The sequence below is a fragment of the Canis lupus genome, chromosome 14 (genome assembly GCF_048164855.1).
Source record: "Canis lupus baileyi chromosome 14, mCanLup2.hap1, whole genome shotgun sequence".
NCBI classification, from domain to species: Eukaryota; Metazoa; Chordata; class Mammalia; order Carnivora; family Canidae; genus Canis; species Canis lupus.
Window position 1 is genome coordinate 37,369,613 of NC_132851.1, and position 17,621 is coordinate 37,387,233.

Sequence of the window (17,621 nt, forward strand, 5' to 3'; positions counted from 1 at the left end):
ATTTCCTTAAAAAGCAAACCACTTTAATAAGGAAATGAGCAGAACTGAAAAGCAAAGTAGTTCACATAAAATAATTTCATGATACAATTGCGTAGTTCAAAGAAGAATCACTGGTATGTGAAATCCTTCCTTCAACGAGATCACAGTGGGAACCATAATTGAAACACAGTTTTATTAGCTGATTCTGGTAAATCTGTCATTGTCGAAATGCTTGAGGACAAGACAATTCTCTTAAAGCTCTGATCTGCCCTCCTGTGGAGGCTGCCTCCCTCCGCTGCCTCCCTCCCCCGCCTCAGCTCTGCTCATCAAGGTGTGCAGGTCTCTAGCTGCATGCCACTCCCTGGAAGCATGTCCTTGGGAGAACAGGTTCTGGGGCTGGGGTGGGGCTGTGGGGGGGTGTCACCGCCATGCATCTTCCCTTAGGCTACAAAGAAGGCACAACGGTTCTACCACAGTGGGAAAAACAGGGAAAGACTAGGTCTGGTTAGTTTAAAGAACTACAGAATTTCCTATGTACTACTTTCCCCACTCATAGAAGCTGGCCCAGTTATCTTCAGCATGATTTAAAATAGTTATTTAGAAACGTGGTAAAGTGGAAGGGGTATTCTTTATCAGGCTATAAACAATCAAGATTGTCTTTAAATTTTCGGACAGAAACTAAGCAACCCTGTGGATTATTTCACAATTTATCTCCTTACTGGCAGGCCACCCAGGCCGCCCCAAGGGAAAAAGAACCATACAATAAAGTCAGAGGAAACAAGTGATATTCTGCATTCATGCTGAATTCTTTTCTGTACTAGAAAATCTACATCCTTCCAAGTGGCCCCAAGTCACCAGCAATCCTCATAAGGAAAGAGAAATGCCGAGAGAAATGCCGAGGCCTCCGTAGGATCTGGACTGCCGGGTCTCTGGGGCAGGATGGCCAGAGTCTGCTCAGAGCTAGATGATCCTCTTAGTAGGCATCACGTGTAAAGCCTTCCTGACAGCTGTGTGGGAAGATGGAATGGGAAGAGCAGCTTCACAGATTTTTAAAGTACTGAGAAAATACCACGATGAGTCAAGAATTGTTCATGGAGTAAAGCCATCTTTCAAGATGTCAGAAACAGAACTTTACCATGAAAAGATGCATACAAAAGAATTAAATACTATATCTTAAAAATGAAGGGAAACTGACATCCAAAGACAGGCTGGGTCTAGCCTGGGCTCCAGCAGGGTCAGTTTAAGCAGCCTGGTAACAAACAGGCAGGCCTGCAGTCCTGGCCCAACATGCCCTAAGTGCTGGGGTTGAGGAGCACTGGGGAGGAGCACTGTGGTTGAGGAGTGCTGGGCCAGCTGGCCTCGGGCACCTGCTCTGGGGTTCTTGACAGGATGCTGTCTGAAGGACCAAGTGTTCTGGCGCTGGGTCCGGACCCAAGGGAGGCTGCAGTTGTGCCATCCACCCTTCGGATCTCCAAGAAGCCCCTCTGGAGCCCCACATGCCCAACTTCGGGCCAACAGTCTCTGATTCAAGCCACGTGGAAGCCTGAGTGAGTCAGAGGAACAGCAGACTAACACTCCTGGCACCATCACAGGCACAAGCACGCAACAAAAGGTTACTAGGAGCTAAGAGCAGATCATATCCCAAGACATGAACTTGCAGAACTGAAAAGTATCAATGGTGAAATGAAGCATGAGCCAATGAGGCTTAGAAGACACACACACACACCATCACAAGGAGAAACGGAGATGGAAAATATGAGCCACATGAGGAGCTACAGAAGTCCAAATGTATCTAGTTGACAATTCCAGAGCTGATGGCATATACTTTCCAGATGAAAACACAAATCCACAGAACCAAGCAGCACATCTTGTTCCAAGCTGGGTCACCAAAGAAACACAAGCCTGAGACACGAGTGAGACTGGAAGAGCAACGCTAAGATCTTAAAGGGAAGAGCAATCAGAGAAATGGCAGCACACCTGTCAACAGCTGTACCGAACATTATCTTTTGAGTGTGGGGAAAATACAGCGTCTGAAAGGAAAAGGATGCTGGAAGGGTGCGCTTAGGTGACACAAGAGCGTTTAAGAGATAAAATGGTACACATGCTGCCAAATCAGCAATGTCTGCATGAGATCATATAATGTCTAACGTGTGGTTTAAGCAAAGACAGAACTAACATAATGAGCGAAATGGCATAGAAGTTGGAAGGAGATGCAGAGAGTGAGGATGTCCCAAGGTCTTTGCACTACTAGAAGAGAGGATGAAGGTAACTTTAAGATCTAGATTTGGTTAATATAGAAGGTTAAAATGTAAGGGTAACTAATAAAAGAACAGAAGTAGTTTATACATATCCAAATCATTAGGGAAGAAAATTTGGAATAAGAAAACCCATTAAGAAATAAACATTTAAAAAAAGGAATGAAAAAAAAAATAAAAATAAAAATAAAAAATAAAAAAAGGAATGAATACACACACACACACACACACACACACAGTAGAAATAAAGACAACACAAGCCAGTCCAAATAGATCATTTATTCTAATAAATACGAACGTATTAAAGCCATCAGTTAAAGGAAAGACATTCTGGATTTAAGAAATCTGACTCTATGACGCTTACAAGAAACACTATAAAAGTGTAAAGATGTAATGAGGAGGGAAGTAATAGAAGAAAAGTAATAAAGGAACAGAAGAAGTGATACAAAGAAAGGAAATAAAAGCTAGGCCAATGCTAACCTAAAGAAAGCAAAGCAGACTTCAGGACGAGAAGTCCCCCCCAAACAAGAAAGTATGTATGATTAGGCACCCTGAGAGTAACTGAATAATGACATGAGATTCAATTAACCAAGAAGATAAAAACATTGTTTGTGTTTATATGAAAAAGCTTCAAATACAAAGCAAACATGAACTGACCCACAGGAGGATACGGACACAGCTGCTCTCACAGAGGGAGACACATGCCTTCTCAGTTACTGAGTTGTCAAGAGACAAAATACCAGGAAAGACAGACATTAACCAGCTTGAGCAGAAAATACATTTTTAAAATCACACTGAACCACTTATAAAAACTGTCCACATAAAGGAAACACAGCAGAATATTAACTGCAGAATCTAGGTGGCAGATACATGTGTGCTTCCTGCATGGTTCTTTCAACTTTCTGTATGTCTGAATTTTTTCATAATAAATTACTGCAGGGAAATGATCTTACACAAGCCTGCAATGACAGTCTCCATGAAAGCCAAAGAAGCTGTTATCACACGGACCATTACCAAGAAAACCTTTTAAAAAATATCTGCACACTTGGAAATGTAAAAATAGAAACAAATACACAAGACTTTTAGAACAAAAGTTTCAGAACAAACATCAGGTCTTGAAACTCAAAACCAAAATGAAAATAACTGGCAGATTTTACTACATTAAAGAAAAAACAAGAAAAAAGAACATGTCCTGTATGATGAAAAGCCATATAAGCACAGTTGACAAACAAAGACAAGTTGGGAAGAACGTGCAGAACAAATACTACAAATACAGTTAATATGACAAAAACCTCTTAATATTAGTAAGAAAAAACACAAATATATGTAAAAATTGTTTTAAAAATATAGCTAATTTTTAAAAGGAATATAAAACGGCCCACATACGGGAAAGTGTTCGATATCAACAGTAATCAAGCTAAAGCAAATAAAACAAGCTATTATCTGCAGGTCAACAGGCAAAAACGAACAAGAAAACATGGTGACATTGCCTCGTACTGTCATTGTCCTGACTGGTTAAATGTGGCATCACACACGGATGTGATGGACTACTGTGCTGACGTGCATCCAGTGAGTGGAAACCTCACTCCAGAATAAGGCTGCCGAAAAAAGCAGGATGCACGTACAGCACCACCACTCTCACGTTAAGCTCTGTACTGTGTTGTACGAAAACATGGAAAAAGGGGGCCTAGGAGAATATCTGCTAAGACGGTAAGACTGGGAAGGTGGTTAACACTAACTGTTGGGATTTGAAGACTTTTATCTTATTGGACAACTCCGTTTCAATCTTCTCCAGCTAGACTGTATTACGACCTCTGTAACCAAATGAAAACTATTTTAAAGGGCTCAACATTAAGCTAACAGATAAACTCTGACATTGTTTTATATGGTTTTTTCTAATAACACTGCGAAGTAATGCTACACAGTTTGGTTTCATCAAGAGTGACAAGCTGTCCCCTGGATCCGGATCACAGCAAAGATCATGGGCAGACATTCACTCAGGGCCCGGTGCTACGTTCAGCTCTCCGGGTGGACCACCTCCCTAACTGCACACCAAGGCAGGCAGCAGCCCCGCCTGCACTTTACACCCCTAGAAGCACACCGCAAGGGCAGGCCATGGGGCAACCAGGACCCACACCCAGATACCCTGCCGCCAGAGGGCAGAGTCACACGACTTCTACAGCTACGCAGAACCTAGCAGGAGGCAGAGGGCGGGCAGGGGAAACCCCGCCTGGTCATACCCTGGAACGCAAGCCTCTTAAATCCACCCCTCTTTTCCTTCTCTAGCATCTCTGCTTAATTCACAAAGCATATCTCTAAAAGGATTCACAACAGCTGCCTCAAGATTACAGAGAATTCAGCTTTTCACCCTCACCCTCTGAGAAGGCCCATGATGACCACACCATGCTGCACCCATTTCCCCCACAATACAAGCACAGGCCCTCCCTTGTGGACTGTGATCCCCACATTCTCCACTTCACTGACCCCCCACTCATCAGAGCCCCAGACTGTCCTCCGCCCCCTGCCTCCTGTCCTGTTGTCTCAATTTCTGTAATCTCTAGAAAGGAGCCCAGTTTACACGGATTCCAGTGTAATCTCCAATTTTCATTTCAAACAGGACCTGAGATCAAGAGCTGCAAGCTCTACCATCAGCCAGACAGGTGCCCTTCATTGCAAACTGATCTTAAACTGAAAACTCCTCTCTCCAACCCACCTTGATGGATACTTGCTTCTTCCTTTTCTTCTTTTAACTGCCTGTTCTTGCTGCTACGAACATGTCAATGCATGATCCATGGAGATTTTTCGGGCCCCTGGTGTCCTGTGACTCTGGCCCTTTTACAGTATTTCCAGTACACCTGGCTCACTTCATCCTGTGACACCAAAGTTCCTACTGTGGCCTCGCAGAGACAGGGCAGGATACAGTTCACACCATCCTTCCCCAGTCCCTACAACAGGACGGGCTTCCACAGTGACCCGAAGGACACGAACAGGTGCTCCTGCACCCTGCCACTAACTGCCAGGTGATTAATAATCCTGGTCCTCCTTGGACTTCACAAACCGTCCACCTCGGACTGGACCTCTTGAGATCGTCATCTTTATCTACTTGCTGGCTTTTCAACTCCACTCCCTCATCATTTCCCTTTACATGGAGACAGACTCCCGCAGAATAGTCTTCGATTTACAGAGGTTGCAAAGACAGTACAGAGTCCCACGGATACCCCATGCCCAGCTGTTCCTACTACTCCTAGCTCACATTGCCAATGGCACACCAGCCACAACTCCTAATCAACATCGATTTATTATTGTTAACAAAGTCTATACTTCATTCAGATTTCATTATTTTCTGTATCATTTTTTTTGTTTCAGAATCCAACTTAATCATCATGACTCTAAAGGCTCTTCTTGGCTGTGTCAGCTTTTCAGATTTTCCTTGTTTTTGACAACCTTGACAGTTTGAAGGTGTACTGGTTTGTTGTTTTGTATAATGCCTCTCAACTGGGAATTATCTATTTCACATGATGAGACTGGGGTTATAGGTTTAGGGGAGGAAGCCAAGAGAGGTGAAGTGCCCTTCTCAACAGATCCTACCAGGGGCACGTGCCATCAACACGGCTCATCACTGCTCATGCTGACCTTGAGCATCCAGCTCAGGTGGGGCCTGCAGGTTTCCTCACTGCCAGCCGACTTTCTCCCCACACCCATTTCCGTACTGCACTGTACAAGTCACTAAGTACAGGCCGCTCTTTGAGGTGGGATTTTGTGTTCTGCCCCCTTTGTTGTCATATCTACATTAATTACTTGTAATTCTTCTGTATGGGAGACCTATCACTTCTCATTTATTTATTCAATTGTTTATATTAGTATGGACTCACGGATGTCTACTTTATGCTCTGGGTTATGATCTAAAACTGTCACTCATTTTGTAGCTCAGACTACTCAGCTTCAGGCACCTCAGCTGGCTCTTGTGACACATGGGCAGAGCACTTCCTCCCTCCTGGCACCTCCAGATGCCCAGGCCCCGCCTGCATTTATTTACCCTCCCCGCCTCTCTCTGGCATCAGGCACTTCTCAAAGGAGCCCTGGTTCCTTTTACTGACAAATGACATTAGAAACCAGGCCCTGGGTACCACTGGAGATTTTAATGCTATTGATATGAGTGATCTTTTAACATATGAAATAAACCCACATTTCTCCTTCCTTTCATTTCAAAAACAGGTATATTCCTTCAGAACTGAAAATCAATATGCTGTAATAGTTCACATGATTCCTCCCCAAACAGAAACCCTTCCTATGAGGAGCACCCCTAGCAGCCCAGGACAGACCTCGGCTCCAGCCACCTCCACCCCGCTGCCAGTGCTACGGTGCCTACGACACAGCCTCACTCCTTCTCGAGTGGGCAGGAAGGACACAGTGGTGCCCTGCTTCCTCACTTCCCTTTTCTAACCTTCCTTAATAACATGGAGTTCTAAACCACAGACCATGGTCCTCGTTTGCATGGCTCAGGAGTCCATGGCGTCAAGGACCTCAGCCCTTTGCAGAGCTCACTGGAGTGTTGGTGACCTGGCCCTCACAACCAACAGGTGGTTTCCTAGCTGTTACCTGGCCTCCTTTGTTTTTGTGCCTTCACGAAGTCTCTTCCCTCCTCCCGGCCAGTTATCCCCACCTGCCCACATGCTGTCTTTGGGACTCAAAGACAGCATGTGGCAAGACAGTATGTGGCATGTTGCATCTCCCAATGAAACCACCTCAGACGTCAAGTACCACACTTCCCACACACACACGCTCCAGGCACCCCCACTTCAGCTCCTAGGACCTTATTCTACAGGTCTGCTCACTCATCTGAGTCTCCCTGCTAGCTATAAGCTTCTGGAGGGAGAATGTTTTGTATTATTAATTTTGAAATTATTAATTTCAAAGCACAAGGAACGGATAATCGACCAAATAACCAAATAGTTAAAACTATTCCTGTTATTCCCTGAGCCTCCATTGGAATTTTAGGACAAGCTCAACATCATCTCAGATGAGATCTTCAGTGAGCCCCTCAATTCTGATCTGTATTTTAAGCATTAAGAGTCCAGGAGTCTGAAGACTGTGACAGTTGTAAACAGAAATCTATGGCACAGTGAACACTAGCCATTTTCTTGTTTAGGTTATTAAGGGTCTCACTACTTCTATACCATCCACTGAAGGTCAGGAAACACTCTACTCAAGATAATCCCACCTGCTAACATGTCCTAGCTAATCTCATTCATCTCCAACCAACTTGTTTTTGCCCTGGCCGATCTGCTAAGGGCCTATGTATAGGTACACTCAGATTAACACAGGCACAGCCTCTGGCGAGTGTCCTCTGCTGCATGCGGCCCCAGACACTAGGCTATGCTAACATGTCACATCCAGAAGTCAGGCGGAGCTGGCTCTCAGGGCCTCTCCCCAGATGCCACTCTCATCCCTCACGACCTGGCACAAAGGAGGCTCATGTCAGTTATGAAAAATAACTTGCATCTCTTACGACCAGTTATTATTCCAAATGGTTGTACCTGCAGTACCGTAGCCAATTTGCAAACTGGTTATTTCTACTTTTATGTTTAAATGACTACACCTCCCCTGTAAATCTTGCCTCCCAATGGGTGGGGCACTACACTTTCATACTATGGCTATAGCTGGGCTCTAATAAAGTCCAAGCAAAATCCGAAGCCAGTTAAAGTTGTTATCACAGCAGGGTAGTAATGGATAACCTCTTACTTTATTTTACCAACTTATCTTACATCTCCCAAATACCACAAGGATTTCAGTAATAATACAGCCAGAAAAAATAAATGTTGGCCAGATGTGATACTATTTTTAATGAAATTAAAATGGACCTTTGCTGATATTTAAATATCAACTCTTTTGCTGCATTCATTATCAAAAAGATGAAGAACAGAACTTCTAGCCTACCCAGACATAAGCTCCAGCATGGCTTAGATGCATTTAATACAACCTAATACGACAATCTAATACACAAATTAATTCCTGAAAATTTTATTCCTGAATTATCTGAAAATTTTTCAGCTATTCTAAATATCCTGATAACCTGAGCAACAAGTAATTCACATATCGCCACCTGTGAAAAACCCTTCAACAATGCAGAGATTATATAATAACTGAACCAGCAATTCTGAATTCGATGCAAACTAGAAGCAAAACTTCACCCCAATGTGATTAAATCTACAGAGACAGAAGTCTGTGATGACGTGCCATAGACATTATCAACCATTATTAAGACATCTGTCAACAAATTGAAACGTCTGCTTACATAGTTCCTGTCATTAAGAATTCTTTGCTTAAAAAAACTTTTCTTCTTCCAGACACAATTGTTTTAGAAACAGTAGTGTTTCAGGTTTTGAATTTAACTTTAAGTAAACTAACAAAAGTTCGGGTTTGCAGGTGGGCTCATCTCCGGGTGTATGTGATACAGCTCGGGTGCGATACTTACTCCAGCACTTCATAGTTAGACTTCTTCTCCAGCGCATTGCCTCTCATCTCCCAGTATGAGCGCCTAAAACCAGGGAACACATACATTTACACACACGTGTGAGGAGTGTCTATGCTGCCATATGGTAACTACTTTGTGGCTCAGCCACAGACATCCTAATATATGCTATTAATAAAGACCGAATCTGACTCTCAGCATTACTCCCACACCACAGTGAAGCAGAGATCAGGTAACACAGGCTCTGTCCTACTGGACAATCTCGCTTTCTCTTTCAATGTGAAGCAGGGGAGGCTCTTTGTAAAGACAAGACACGAGACTCCAGGTACAACTGCTGCCTGCTATGCTCATCCTGCTCACACGAGCAGGATAGCTGCAGGCCAGCAGACTGCTGCCATGGCCAGGCGAGCACCGCACCCCCTCCTGCAGAGGCGCGCATGCACAGACCTGTAACAGAACAGAGAAGGCCGTGCAGGACAGAGTGCCAGGCTCCTGCACACTCTGAACGTTCATAGTCTGATCTGTACGGTCTCAACTCCAGATGACCTGCTCAAGTTGTTTCCGGTCCTTGCTCTACAGTACCTGCCACAAGGGGGCACGATTCTATCTGCACAAACAGTAACTTGCAGAAGGTGAAGCTCTGGCTGGGGTGCTTTGGGACACACTGATGATATACATCACCTCAAATAATGTTTTAGGAGAATGAGACCTTGTTTCAAACTTGTCTCTAGTAATATAAATACCAGGTTTGCTTTTTAAATTTGCCTTTATCTTTGGCCTACTTAAAATGAAAGTACTAGATTTAGATGAAAAATTCCAAAAGGGCCCCAAAAGGGTCACTTAGTTTGTTTTCCTGCATTCTATTTATTTGGGGGGGGGGGGTGGCTAAAGGGAAAGACTACTGTGTCAGGCTTTTCCTGTAGTGCATTACCTCATAATGAAGTCAGGGACACTGGGGCACAGGGCATTAGGATGCACACAGCGTGGGAGGCCAGAATGGGAAGGAGCAGAAAAGTTACCTAGAACCAAGGGGGGGGTACCGTGCCACTTGCACAATAGCTCATGCTTTCTGACTCCTGCTCCAGATAACCCAGTACAGCACCATCTGCAGTGAGAAAGGAGCAACCAAGTATGCTTTCTATGCTGAAACTGTGAGGGTCGGGAGCAGGACAGGAACACAAAGGGACCAGTGAGGGAAATATAATTAAGGCTGAACACAAATTTCAGTGAAGAGCTGAGAGTTATACCTTAACCATCCTTGGGTTCTTATAGGGACTGGTATATAACAGCCGCCTTATGTAATATAAAAAATAGTGACCTTGGAGGAAATTCTCACTAACTGTTCTGAGAACACATAATCAAATTTTGGCTAATTTAACCAATTTATCTTAAACTACCAGCCCAAAGTATATTTTAATTGAAATCACACCTGAAAAAGGTAAAATATTCTTTTATTAAAAATTAAAATGTTAGCATAATATATGATACATGGTGATAAATGTTATCAGCAGTAAGAACTATATTCTCAGATTTCCATTTCCCTTAAACCTGCAGCATCTCTTAAACCACAAGCCATCTGTGGCTATTTGTGTTTCCATTTAAATTCTGTGCCCTAGCACATTTAATTATTCAGTACCCACCTGTGGCTGGTGGCTAGCACCTGGGGTCTCACAGACACAGCACACTTCCATCATCCCAGGAGATTACTGGGGAGAGCCCTCAGACCTGCTCACATACGTGCACTCTCACCAATCACTCCATTCTAAATACAATGAAATCTCATTTTAAGAGATCCTAAGATTTCTAAAAGTAGCACTGACAACCTAATTCAAAATCTCAAATTTTTACTTGCATCTTATTCAATATTTTATTAACAAAAATCTTTATGAGGAAAAGGAAAATCCCTCAATAATTTCCAAAACTAATGAAACCACTGATGAGCAAAGCCCTCCATGCCTAGTTACCACCTTACCGTATTTCTAGACAGCCCAGCTTCAAAGCAATGTCCTGGTCCACGCGGTCAGCTATCTCAGACATGTAGTCACTCTTCACCTGCAATCAGAAGGAATAGGGGAAATAATACTGCTTTAAAAGAGCACACTGTCGGGTCACTCATTCCATGACGGTTTCCAGGGTGCCGTTTACATTACACACACTGTGCCAATAATTATGCTAGATGCTGGATATAAAAATGAATAATACCAAAAACAGCTAAAGAAAGAAAGTAGGCTCTTAGTAAGAACTCATCTAATTCATGAGCAAACTTTAAGAAGCAACTCATCATCTGAATCGCAAGCTGCTTTAGACCCTCCCCAAACTGTCACAAGTGAAAGCAAGGAGGAAGATCTCCATTTTCTTTTCTTTCTTTTCTTTTTTTTCTTTTCTTTTTTCTTTTCTTTTCTTTTCCTTCCCTTCCCTTTCTCCTTCCCTTTCTCCTTTCCTTTCCTTTCCTTTTCTTTCTTTCTTTTAAATATTTTATCTTTTTATTCATAAGAGACACACAGAGAGAGAGGCAGAGACACAGGCAGAGGGAGAAGCAGGCTCCACGCAGGGAGCCCGATGTGGGACTCAATCCCAGGATTCCAGGATCACACCCTGAGCCGAAGGCAGGCGCTCAACCGCTGAGCCACCCAGGCGTCCCAGATCTCCACTTTCAAGCAAATTTGCAGGACATATATTTTCTGAACTCAGACTACAGTCCTAGTAGCATTCTTTGGACCCCAATGGCAAGAGCAAAGAAAATTTACACATTTCAAAACCCCCTGCAACTGACATGCTTCCACCTCATCATCACCTCTAAGTGATTAATCTACAAAGTCATAACATGTAAAATCTAATATAAAGAGAAGAATCTTGGAATGAGCACAGGGTGTTATAAGCAACTGATAAATCACTAAATTTTACCTTGGAAACTAGTAATACACTATATGTTAAGTACTTTAAAAAAAAAGAGAGAGAAGAATCCAAAAGAATTCTATAAGCACCTTCTGAGTAATGATTATGCTCAACTAAGGTAACTGATGGACCACTAGTAGGACCTGAGAGCACCTGTCAGTGTGAAGACACTTCCCCAGATGAAATATATAAGATCTCCTTATAGTGTTAAGAGATCCACATTTACAACTGATATGACAAGAGGGAACACTATTCTGGACCTCAGTTAGTGAAATGTTATCACTCCCCCAAAAAAGAATCCCACTCTTCTCATTAGAACTGTATTATAAAAAACTACACTCAATTATAATATAAAGAATTTCATCAATAAAAATTTTGTGGAAATATGTCTGGTCTCTTATAGAAGTATTTCAAAAACACCTGATTTTGCCTCTTAACTCTCAACTCTAAAATGTTGACTTTTGGGCCCTTCACAGAAAAAGTGTGTTGACCTCTGCCTTGGAAAAAAAAATTCCAAAGATCATGCTCTTCAACTCTTATCTCCTAGCCTGTTAGCTCACCTGCTCAAAATATTTCTACTCCCCTATTAAATACTCTGCCTTATATCATACATGTCATCATCATGACCTTCCCTTGCAAAGACCCTCAACTTCCCAATCTCTCATTATCCCTTTTTTTTTTTAACTGCCTGGCAAAACCAATGCCACTGAAACAAACCACCTACCTCCTTCTCCATGTTTACTGCTAAGCAACTGGAGAAACTGCAGGACGATATAAACTTTGCCTCAGTTCATGATGGCAAACCTCAAATGGTTGGCTGAAACTGTCCAGAAACTCAACAATGCTTGTCTAGCAAGAACTCCAACACATTGATTCACACTTCCTCCAGTCAATAAACATGTCTTTCTTATGGTGAAAATAAAAGTTTTCAGATGGGAATATCCTTTTTAACATACCAAAAATCTATAACCCGATGTGAACTGTACTCACCTACTTATTCCTCTTACAGGAGGAGCAATAACCACTCACCTAGCCCAGTAGGCAACCATCTGCTATTTCTGATCTGAACATCAGATTTCCTCTCAAAACCTTTGTCTTATTTTCTGCATTAGTACCTAGATCTAGGTGGTCAATAATATGTATTGACAGAATGAGTGAGCAAACAAAGTTTTCATATTGGGGTTTGGGTACCTCTGTAAACATCATTTTCAAGTAAGTAAGCAACAATAATTTCTATTGTTTACATGTAGTAGGTATTTAAGACTGATTCAAAGGAACTGATTTACTCAATCCACTCAATTAAGTAAAAAGCTTTAATTTTAGAATCATTTCGTTTACACTTCAACTGGCCCTTTCTCCTATATAGCAAAAAATAAATCCAAATTTAAAAACTAAGTTTTTGCATCCTAAGTAGGTTTATTATTGCACACAAAAATAAAACCACAAAAGATACATTAAGACATGTATTTCTATGAGTTAGAGAAATACCACCATTATTCTAACTGAAACAGTCGATCTTAGTTTATGGTTTGGTGAAGACTTCAAAAAAAACTACAGCATAATATCAATTACACGCTGAGTAAAATTCATCATTACAAAATTAACTTAAAAATTAATTATAATTTTTAAGCATTTTTCACAGGTGGGAAAACATAATCACACAGTTTATTTCATTCACCAAAATCAAATCACATTAGTTGCAAAAATGCAAACAGAGAAAATTATAATTTGACAATCTCTGTAGAAAATCCCTTTATGAACATGACTTAAAAGCTCTGAGAGTTGGGACGCCTGGGTGGCTCAGTGGTTGAGCATCTGCCTTCAGCTCAGGGCGTGATCCCAGGGTCTTGGGATGGAGTCCCACATCGGGCTCCCCGCAGGGAGCCTGCTTCTCCCTCTGCCTGTGTCTCTGCCTCTCTCTGTCTCTGTCTCTCACGAATAAATAAATAAAATCTTTAAAAAAAAAAGAAAAAGATAAAAGCTCTGAGAGTTGTTCTCCTAGAGCAACACTCTACTGCTCTTGGCTCTCAAAGATGTGTGTCCATGGCCTGAAGTGATCAATGTGCTCTGCAGAGTGGACTGATGGACTGACCCCACATGATGCCATCCCAACAGACCCTCAGCTCTCCACATCCCTACTGCAAGTCCTACAGCAGCTTGCCTCTGCAGGAGCAAAGACAGGAACCCCATCCGAGATCCCTGATGGTCCCTGGAGAGGGTGTTTTCTGAAACCACTGTGCATGTTCACACACTGATGCTGTGCTCAGGCATTCTTCAGGACTCAGGGTTCTATATACTCAGTGTTCATTTCTCTTGTAAGACATTTCTTACTACCTTTCATCTCCTACTAACTCCCAGTAGAATTCATTGCTTTCATTTGTGAAATAAATGCAATTTACTGACCATTTAAGTGTGTGTATGTGTGTGAGAGCACCCTGGCAGGCAGACTTACATGGAACATCTCCTGTAATCCCTGTAGCATCACTGTGAGTTGGATAGTACTATCACCTCCAATTTAAAGCCTTAGAACAAGCCTAAAAAGAATGAAGGTGATAATAGGGCCCAGGCACCGTGCTAATTATTTCACATACGTTCTTTGAAATATTTACAATAACTCTTCAAGTTAATAGTCCCATTTTATACATAAAGACCAGAGAAGTTAATTCACCCAAAGTCACACACCGAGTGTTGTAAGAGTGAACACTCAAGCACTAGTCCACTGACCCCTACAAGTTAGGCTTCAGTGTGTGCCCACATTGTCTCCAAAGTCTTTCACAGGCAAGACCACAGTCTTCCTCCACAAGGAGACGGAGGGCAGGTAGGGAGCTCATCCTGTCATCCAGCTGCCGGCAGGGGCTGATGTAATGGCTTCCTGTGCACTGTCTGCTCCGCCTGACCACTGCTGTCATGATGTATTCTCTCTTTACACCAGAGACAACTACTGTGCGCTGACCCCAACTCCAGCACATGTGTAACAGTCTTCCAAGAAAAGACCTCTGAAAGCTGATGTTTGGTTTGTCTGTTTTTAAAAATTTTATTTATTTTAGAGAGAAAGAGTATATGAGAGAACTCACGAGCAGGGAGGGGGCAGAAGGAGAGAGAGAATCTCAAGCAGATACCATGCTGAGCACAGAGCCCAAAGTGAGCCTTGATCTCATGACCCTGTGATCAGGACCTGAGCCGAAACCAAGAGTCAGCACTTAATCGACTGAAACACTCAGGTGCCCTTGGTGGTTGGTTTTTCAAATTAATCTGTGTCCAAGCTGATGTCAAGTTTCCTACTTGAAGAAACAGGGTATTTTCAGACTTCTTTCTGTGGCAAGTACTGTATTTATATTCATGAGCTTTATTCTTCTTACACTGCAAGAGAATCAATGCAAGTTCTGTAAATCCTCCTAGTGAGTGACTGAGCCTGATGCTGGTTCCGGGGACCCCACAACCACGTTCCTAACACTGTGAGGGTCTGTTGAAGTCCCTGAAGTGAACTGACAGCAAATTTATAATGCCTTCCCATTTCTAAAATCTTTCATACAGAAGGATAACCAAGAAATATGGGCTGAATAGAGTATGCAGGGTTTACCTCCACCCTCAATAACATAAGTGCTTCTTGAATCAAAAAAATATACAGGAGTGGGAAAAAAAGAAGACATGTACAAGTAAATAAGTATAGAAAACAGACCTTGTATAAGTCAGACTTAGACCTATATTTATTTTACCTTTTGTTCTAGAAAAGGACAGCTGATAATTTCCATACTGAAAATATCAGGTATTAAAACAATAAAGTATTAAAAGAATTTCTTGCTTGGAGCTGCCATTTCAAAATGTTTTAACTGACAGAAAGCTTTACAACCAAGAAAATACAAATAATCAATTTCTGATAATATAATTACCTGAATAAAAACTTATAAAAATAAAAAATCTGAATAAAAAAAACAGAACAAGAAACCGTGCATGCCCTGTTACCTCAGTATTTCACCAGGCACATTCAGATTCTCTTCCCCAGCCCCGCCCTTGGTAACTCCTTTCGATTTCCTACCAGAACTCCTTTTGTCAAGTAAGTCACAATTACATTACAGCCCATGTTTTCAGGACAGGGTGGACAGGTATACAGGTGACACATGAATAACACGTGTTTGAACTGTGTAGGTCCACTTATACATGGATTTTTTTGATGAACACAGTACAGTCCTATGCGTATGTTTTCTCTTATGATTTCCTTAATAATGTTTATCTCTAGCTTTACTGTAAGAATATTATATATAATACAACATACAAAATATGTGTTGACTGTTTATATTATTAGTAAAGCTTCTTTCTGATCAACACTAGGCTATTAGTATTAAGTTCTGGGGGAGTCAGAAGTTGTGTCGGGGGTCAGTGCCCCTCATCCCCACATTGTTCAAGGGTCAACTGTAGTCATTTTAGTCTTAAAATATTTGTAGGGGGATCCCTGGGTGGCGCAGCGGTTTAGCGCCTGCCTTTGGCCCAGGGCGCGATCCTGGAGACCCGGGATCGAATCCCACATCGGGCTCCCGGTGCATGGAGCCTGCTTCTCCCTCTGCCTGTGAATCTGCCTCTCTCTCTCTCTGTGACTATCATAAATAAATAAAAAAAATTAAAAAAAAAAAATATTTGTAGGAAAAAACAATGGGAACCCCATGTCTGACCCACACATCCCAAGAGCTGAAAATTTTGAGTGCTAAATAATTTCTGTACAAGTTCTGCCTCAATACAAATTTAGTTAATATGACAACTTCTTGACCAAACATGGGCATGGCTCTTCAAACTAATGGCCACCATTATTTGCAAAAGGTTGCCAATCAAATACAAAGGAGATTTCAGAGAGATAAAGAGGAGCAAAATGGGGCAGCCCCAGTGGCCCAGTGGTTTAGCGCTGCCTTCGGCCCACAGTATGATCCTGGAGACCCAGGATCGAGTTCCATGTCGGGATCCCTGCATGGAGCCTGCTTCTTCCTCTGCCTGTGTCTCTGCCTCTGTGTGTGTGTGTGTGTGTGTGTGTGTGTCTCATGAATAAATAAATGAAATCTTAAAAAAAAAAAAAAGAAGAATAAAATGTTACATGGCAAGGGAAAAGTTTGATTTCCAGGTAGCACATACTTCCCTTGCTTTCTAATGAGCCATTAGCTTTAGCATCAAAATTTAGTTTTATAACCTCTGCTCTACAATGAATAGGTTTTTAACAAGATTCAAGTTTATTTTTAGAGTGTGCTGATTAATATCTTTCAGAATATTCTAAAATAGGGTCAAAAACACTTAGTGAATCATTTGCAACACCTCACTTTGGTCACATTTAGGACATCTTTAAATGAAACTGTGCCTCCACAAGATAATCTCCAACCAGTAACCCGACACTCAATAATACATCCATGACATGTTGTTTTCTGCATGACACCATTCAAAACGATGGACAAAATGAATACTGGGCATAGATGAAATTTCAAAATAATAAAATTAAGGTAGTTTATTTTAAGTGCTCTCTGTTTCATGGGATCAGAGTGGTGACAGAGAAAATCTAAACATAATTCTTTTATTTCTATCCTGATAAAAGAGCCAAAATAATAAAAATATGTTTTCTTCTAAAATAGAGATCACAATAGGTAACACTCAAAAGTGTCTATTAGTCCCCCAGCTAGACCTTAAAGATGCCCACATGTGAAATTCAACAAAGTAACAGTTCCTAACAAACAAACAAGGAAACAAATCACTAAAAGTCAGTGTAAGCCAGCACCAACAGATGTCAAAACCAAGAATTTCGGATGTCATAATTCAGATTCAGAAGAGACATTACCTCTATACAAAATGGTAGAGAAATAAAAGGCAGAAAAATGAGAAAACAATAAGAGCCATAAGTGATGCCCTGGCAGATTTTCATAAATGGGAAAGGGGCACAAAACTTAAAAAAACACTAAATAAAAACCCAGCAAATGCATTACACATCAAAGTGGTTGCAGCTAAGGAGAGCTGGCAGTGATGTGACATATTTACGTGGATCACAGATC

At 41.8% G+C, this 17,621-nt stretch overlaps 1 protein-coding gene across 22 annotated transcripts in view; it reads right to left on the bottom strand.

Moving 5' to 3' along the window:
- PTK2 (protein tyrosine kinase 2) overlaps nt 1-17,621 on the bottom strand; it is a 266,922-nt gene that overhangs the window by 132,942 nt on the left and 116,359 nt on the right. For all 22 annotated transcript variants that reach the window (XM_072774653.1, XM_072774657.1, XM_072774652.1 and 19 more), the window contains 2 exons: nt 10,679-10,758; nt 8,710-8,772 (listed from right to left, as the gene is read on the bottom strand). In XM_072774653.1, the coding sequence (XP_072630754.1) occupies nt 8,710-8,772; nt 10,679-10,758 (143 nt within the window). The remainder of the gene's footprint in view (nt 1-8,709; nt 8,773-10,678; nt 10,759-17,621) is intronic.